We start from the raw sequence: 7,590 nt of genomic DNA on the forward strand, positions 1-7,590 counted from the left end.
TTTTTTTTAATTGCTTTATAAACAATACCATTCAAAATTTCCACCTCCTCCCCTCCTCCCATTTTCCTCCCGTGCCCCCTCCCCTTCCCCTCCCCCCCCAGTCCTAAGAGAGGGCAGGATACCCTGCCCTGTGGGAAGTCCAAGGCCCTCCCCCCTCCATCCAGGCCTAGGAAGGTATGCATCCAAACAGACTAGGATCCCAAAAAGCCAGTACATGCAGTAGAATCAAATCCCAGTGCCATTATAATTGGCTTCTCAGTCAGCCCCCATTGTCAGCCACATTCAGAGAGTCCGGTTTGATCACATGCTCCATCAGTCCCAGTCCAGCCGGCCTTGGTGAGCTCCCATTAGATCAGTCACACTGTCTCAGTGGGTGGATCAACCCCTCGCGGTCCTGACTTTCTTGCTCATCTTCTTTCTCCTTCTGCCCTTGTCCCATAGCCACACTGAATATCTTGAATATCGCCATAGAACCTTTGTCCGGCGATGAATGGAGATAGAGACAGACACCCATATTGGAGCACTGGACTGAGCTCCCAAGGTCCAGTTGAAGGACTCTCAGATTTTTAAATGTGGCTTCTGGAGATTAAACTCAGGTCCTTTACTGACTGAGCCGTCCCTCCAGGTCCCCATTCTCTTTTATCTCATCACTGAGAACATCCAGTCTTGAGCCACACATTTGACCTGTTCTTGCCCATCTTTTGTCATGTTAGGAACACTTCTGAGCACCTGCTACTACCGTATCTCCTGAAATGCGTACATACCACCAGACGTGGGAGTCACAGGTGCCCTTTGCAGGAAAAGCTTCTCCAGAGACGTATCATAAGCCAGCATCCCTCTGGCCTCATTTCCTAGTTACACATGTTTTAAATGGGGAAGAGAAATTTATCCTTCGGGGAACATTGAGATATTAGGCTTTGAGGCTGATACTTCCAGGCTAAGTAAATATCAGTTCAGTTGTGCAGACTTGGGGATCATTAGGTGTGAGGGATAGTACATTATGTGAACCTGTATGAGACTTATTATAAAATATTTATATTGATCATATTCTTATGTTTATTTAGATTCAAAATCTGTTATCCTTTAATAATTACCTTCATTTAAAAAATTAGTTTTGTATTGGAAATAATTCTAAATCTTCAGAAAATCTTCCTTAAGAATGATACTAAAGCATTTGTGGCACAGTAATCCTATATCCCTCGTTTTGAGTTATCTGTGGCACAAGAGTCCCTTTATTTTCTTCTCCTGGGATCTCAGCTTGTGTGTGTGTGTGTGTGTGTGTGTGTGTGTGTGTGTGTGTGTGTAGGCACATATGCAAGCAATATACTCAACATGTACATTGTACGTATTTTTAAAAGATTTATTTATTTTTATTTTATGTGTGTGTTTGCCTCTATGTATGTTTATGCACCATGTATGTGCAGTGCTTGTAGAGGCCAGAAGAGGGCACCATATCCCTTGGAAACCATCTTGTGGGCACTAGGAACCGATCCTAGGTTTTCTAAAAGAGCAGTCAGTGCTCTTAACCTCTGAGTCATTGCCTCAGTCCAGTACATATGTTTTTATTAGTGAAGACTTATGGTACAAACAATGGTCTTGCTATTCCCTATGTGTTTGTAGCTAGCTTTCTTCCTTTCTTCCTTTCTTCCTTTCTTCCTTTCTTCCTTTCTTCCTTCCTTCCTTCCTCTCTCTCTCTTTCTCTTTCTTTCTTTCTTTCTTTCTTTCTTTCTTTCTTTCTTTCTTTCTTTCTTTCTTTCTTCCGACAGGGTTTTTCTGTATGACAGCCCTTGCTGTCCTGGAACTCACAGAGATGCACCTGCCTCTGCCTCCCTAGTGCTGGGGTTAAATGCTGCACCGCACCCTGTGCTGTAGCATACTTTAATCATACTCAACTCCATCACTTTTTCATTCCCTTCCCTTTTCCCCAACAGTCTGTTTTTTCACTTCCCTATGTCTTATTTTTACCCTTAATTTAGCCAAAAGGCTGAGAAAGAATGCCTTTTATTTTAAACTTAGACTTGTGTAAGAGAAAGCACGTTTATTATATCTGCCTGAGTCTAACTTACTCCCTTAAACCTCCAGCTCTATCCATTTCCCTGAAATTGACACGATCTCATTCTTCAGGGCTGTTATGTTCCCCACATTTCCTCCCTTCATCTGCAGAAGGATGCATAGCCGGTTCGTCGCTTGGCTGTTGTGAATGGTGTTATGATACACACGGGTGTCTAAATATCTCTATGGCATGCAGATGTAGGGTTTGTCATGGACCCAGGGACAGCTGGGTCTCATGGCAGTCTTGTTCTTAGTTTCGGAAGGGCCCTGCGAATTGGTTTCTGTAACGGCTGCGCTAATTTCCATTCCTGCACAGTATGCAGGTCCTTTCCCTCAAAGGCCAGCCTTTGTTGCTGTGGTTGTTTGTTTGTTTTCCAAATGACTGGAGTGGGATAGAAACACATTGGAGCTTTAAAAATTAATCATGTCATTTAAGATTTTAATTCTAGTGCTGTGTGTGCACGTGTCTCTCTGTGTGGTTGTATGTCCATGTCAGTGTGCAGGCATGCACATGCAGAGATCAGAGCATGACATCATGTCTTCCTCCATGGCAGCAGGATCTCGCTGGTCAGGAAACTCACTATGTCAGCTTAGAATTGTTGGCTGGACAGCTTTTGGGGTTCACCTGGCTCTACTCTCAGTGCTGGGTTTATGGGCATGTATATCTATGCCTTTTCTTTAAAAAAATTATTTCTATTATTTCTATTTTATTTTTTTATATGGGTGCCGAGAATTCAAACACAGGTCCTCGTGTTTGCAGAACAAGCACTGTTACCCACTACATCCCCTGAGGCCCACGTTGTAGACTGGATTTGCATTTCCCTGGTAACAAGGGAGGTCAGACATCTTTTCGAGTGTTTGTTAGCCACGCATGCTCTTGAGAACAGTTTGTTCAATTCATTCGCCTGCTTGATGATTATTTGTTCTTTGGCTATTCAGTATAAATTCTGGATCCTAATTTCCTGTCAGATGACCAGTTGGCATAGTTTTTTCTCATCCCGTGCCTGTTGCTTCACCCTGGTGTTGGTTTCCTCTGCTGAAGAGCTTTGAACTTTGTGCAGTGAGTTCCTGAGCAGTTGATGTCCTTTTCAGAAAGTCCTTTTCTGTGCCTAGATCTTCAAGCATCTCTCCTGCATTTTCCTCCAGTGGGGTCAGTTTTTCAGGTCTTACATAAATGTCCTTGATGCTTTTTTTCTTTACTTTTTTTTTAATGGCACAGGGCGAGTCTGAGATGTAGTTTGGTCTTCAGCCTTTGAGTGTCCGGTGTTTCAGCATCATGAGCCAAGAGTTGGAGACCAGCTTCTCTCTAGTGTATGCCTGGCCCTTCACTGGGAAGGAAGTGGCCGGAGTGTGTAGCTTTCCTTCTTGGTCCTTCAGTCTGCTCTATCGGTAGACATCTGTGTTTGTGTCAGCACCAGCCTGGTTTTGTTACCAAGGCTCTGTAGTGCAGTTTGGGATCTTTGTGTTTCCGTATGAATTGTAGGGTTTGTTTCGTTTGTTTGTTTCTCCTGTGAAAAATATCATTGGAATTTTGATGGGAATTGTATTGACTCTGTGGTTTGCTTTTAGCAATGCAGCTGTTTTCATGGAGCTAATTCTTCTGCTCCCTGTGCAAGGGAGGTCATGGATCTTCAACACACTGAAGTGCGTTTTGTTTTCTGGAGAAAGTCTCCAAACACCGAAGAAGCTGACAGTCTCGCGGTTCTTTCTGACTTCAGGGTATAGATTTCCTAAAAACAAGGACTGACCTCTGGCATAATCACAATGCAGTGCCCATCTCAATTGATTTAACCATTTTATTTAATCTATAATTCATATTGGCTCACTTGACCCAATAGTATCCTTTATAGTGAGATGGCTCAGTGGATACAGATGCTTGCCCATAAGCCTGACAGCCTGAGGTCAGTCCCTGGAGCCCGTATGGGAGAAGAGGAGAACTGCTTCCTCCAGCAGTCCTCTGACCTCTGCATGACACGGCATGATACCGCTTCCCCAATAACTAAATAATTATACTAGAAATGTACTAGAAGAATAACTCTTAACAGCCACAGTCTCTCTCTTGAAACTAGATAGATGTCTCTGCTCTCCCTTCCACTTCTAGTACACATAACACATAGGAGATGTTTGTGTGGCTTCTGCTTGATTTATATGTAGATGTTCGGTGAGTTCAGGTCAGGCGTTTGGTAATGTTATACACACATGTTGGCTTTTCCTTGAGCGCAGACTGCCTCATACCGTGCTTTCTGAGGACGTGATCAGCTCTGACTCCTGGGAAGGACTCACAAATGTTTACTAATGTGTCTGTTCCTTGAGCAGCTTCGATGTTACAACTTTACACGACACAGAAGCCTGCTCTGTGTCTGTGGCTGGAGCCTTACTTCTCTAACGTGTTGTCATGCTTCCTGTCTGACCGTAGATCCCACTCACCAGCTCGGGCAACGTGCCATACCTCGAATTCCTGTCCAGATTCGGTGGAATTGATCTAAATATAGACATTATAAAGAGGTAAGTGGGTTTTTTAAACATTTGACATTTGAAATGATGTATCAGAGTCACAGCACAGGCCATTAGAGCCAGTCCTAGTCATACATCTGTAACACTTTCTTTCCTCTCTGAGACTGGGACTTGCCATATAACCCTGGCCTTAAACTCGTGATCCTCCTGCCTCAGCCTCCCAAGTTCTGGGACTGCAGTGTGCAACACATGCTCGGCTCATGCCTGTGTCTCCATGGAAAATGCATGGGCAGAGCCTGTCCACGTAATGTTTAGGGGTTTAATCCTCAGTCAAAGTTTTATTTAGAAAGAACGAGGCTGTAATAGAACATAAACATAACAGGTCAAAGTTAGGTTTAAAAATATCCTGTGTACAATGTATTTTAAATCTGGAAAAAAAACCAGATTTTAATTTTGAAGTAAGATGCTAAGATTCCAGACTTGATATTTGTTGTTTTTGTACATTTTTGTACCATACATTGGGAAATGATAGTGTTTTGTTGGATGGAGGAAAACAGGATGTTAAAGGTTTTGTAAGGTCACGGCTATGCTTTGTAGTTTTAGCATAAATGTAGGGCTCACTGGCTCATTGTAGCCTGTGGGGCCTGCCACATAACCTTCAGTAGCTCTGTCAGCAGGTATGCTTTGGGTTCCAGTTTGTGGCTTAGGAGATACTGTTTTAGTGAGAAAATTACTCACTGCTTATCTGGCTCTGTGAATAAGCCTCATTTTCTGTGGAACTATGCAAACAATTACAATAATTTAATTTGGGGGCTAGAGAGATGACTCAGCAGTAGAAAAGCCCTTGTAGCTCTTCCAGAGAATCTGAGTTCAGTTCCCAACAACCATGTCTGGGAGTTTACAACTGACTATAGCTCTGGTTCCTAGGATCCAGTGCCCCCTTCTGGCCTCCATGGGCACTGCACCCATGTTGCATACCTACATAAAGGTGGTACACTCTTTGCACATAAGTAGAAATAAGTCTGATCCTGTGCAGTTAGTGCCTTTCAGTATTGCCTTTATAGAGTCACAGTGGATGCCTTGTCCCCCTTCCCCTCCCCCCTGCAGCTTAGTCACAAACATTGCAGCAGGAGGAAGAGGCAATAGAGAGCCGTGGGTGATGGGGAACTGTGGGCAGTGGGGGGCACAGGTGATAGGGAGATGTGAAGACTTACGCACAGCGTCTTGAACATGCTGAACACTACTGAACTATGTACTTAAAATGGTTCAGTGGTTCTTTTTTCTTTTTAAATGGTGGTAAGAGATTGAGCCCAGAGACCACACACATGCTAGAAGTGCTTTTTCCATGCAACTGTATTCCCAGCCCATGAGAACAAACTTTATGACTTTCTTTTCATTAAATCATAATTTAAAAACCACTAGTGAAAGCCGGGCGGTGGTGGCGCATGCCTTTAATCCCAGCACTCGGGAGGCAGAGGCAGGCGGATCTCTGTGAGTTCGAGACCAGCCTGGTCTACAGAGCTAGTTCCAGGACAGGCTCCAAAGCCACAGAGAAACCCTGTCTCGAAAAACCAAAAAAAAAAAAAAAAACCCACTAGTGAAGTAACTCTCTCTGTGGTGACAGATATCAGGCCCTCTCTGTGGTTTGAATGGGTCCCCAGAAATTCACACATTAACCTTAATTTCTTGATTGGCATTGTCGGGAGTGGGGCCCAATGGAAAGCCTTTGGTTTTGGGGTAAGAACCGGTGGAAAAGGTTGTGCTGTGTCCATGATAGTAGGCTCTTGCTCTCCTGGGACTAGATCATTTACCTTCAGGAGTGGCTCCTGTGAAGCCAGAGGCTCTCGGGATCTCTTTTCCACGTGCACCCTCCTGCTCTTCCACTTTCTGCCAGCAGCTGAAGGAGTGTGAGGCCCTCACTAGAGACCCCTACCTTGGACCATCCAGTTCTTTAACCAGCTCCTTAACCATGAACCTAAGCAATTCTTTCCATTATAAATTGCCCAGTCTTGGGTAACCCATCACAGCACCAGAAACATACCCTTATATAGTCTGTGCTGGGAGGCCCACGTGCTCTATTTGGTGTTGAATAAGTCACAGACGAAGCTGCTTCCCACAGTTGCTCAGAAGAATGACCACTTCCTTTACAGATTCCGTATCCACACTCTTGACCCAATCCCACTCCATTTGTGGGATAGTATTGTTGTGCGTACCATATCCTGCTTTGAATATTCTTTGTATAAAAATAACTAAGAAGCTGGAAAAACCAAAAGTAAGAGATCTTTTTGCGTATGTCTTATTATGAAACCTTAGTCTGATGATTTGAGGTGAGAAGGATCCTAAGTTACTTTCTTAACTATAAAAGGTTAAATATTTAAACCAAATTTGAAAGATTTATGACTCACTATGAAGCTGAATTCTCTTGATGGTTGGAGACCATGCATTCTAATAAAGTCTCCTTCTGTGGATATGTGCCACGAACAGCATTTATACAGAACACGAGTAAAATGCTGAATAAAAAGTTAAATATATATAAATAGGCATTTTAATGTGTTAGTGGTCTGTCAGGAGTGGGGCTCCTCTAGGAGCCAAAATAAAATGGAAATTGGAGTCCAGAGGAGGATACTTTCCATAGTCAGCTTGGGCTCTTTGGGCTTCGACCAAGTCATAATGATCCACATCGTAGTGAATTCCTATGCTTAGTTTTGCTGTCCGTTTGAAGTAAAGAAGACAAGAGGCAAAGCCAAGGGGGCCACCACAGGGAAACCAAGCAGGAGAGCACTTCCGATTGTGCTGGTGCATGATGGGATGCATGATGCTGAATACTACAGGTGCAGATTGAGCAGGTTGGAGAAAAGAGTGGAGTGAACACAGCTGGAGAGAGCACTAGTGGACTGGAAGGCAGTTCTGAGGGATGTAGCACAGAAGGACACAGAGGTGCAAAGCAGAGGATAGGCACAAGGGACAAAGACTCAGAGGATTTCCTTCCAAGATCTGTCCTCTTTTGCTTTGTATGCCTCTAACAGAATACACAGCCTGGGTGATTTCTTTTTTTTTTTCCTTCCAAGAAGATCTGTCCTCTTT

At 43.7% G+C, this 7,590-nt stretch overlaps 1 protein-coding gene across 1 annotated transcript in view; it reads left to right on the top strand.

Moving 5' to 3' along the window:
- Positions 1-7,590, top strand: part of Efcab6 (EF-hand calcium binding domain 6) — a 192,704-nt gene that overhangs the window by 40,458 nt on the left and 144,656 nt on the right. Inside the window, exon 5 of the mRNA XM_026782404.1 lies at positions 4,469-4,557. Coding sequence (XP_026638205.1) covers positions 4,469-4,557 — 89 coding nt within the window. The remainder of the gene's footprint in view (positions 1-4,468; positions 4,558-7,590) is intronic.

Source organism: Microtus ochrogaster, chromosome 15 (genome assembly GCF_000317375.1).
Source record: "Microtus ochrogaster isolate Prairie Vole_2 chromosome 15, MicOch1.0, whole genome shotgun sequence".
NCBI lineage: Eukaryota > Metazoa > Chordata > Mammalia > Rodentia > Cricetidae > Microtus > Microtus ochrogaster.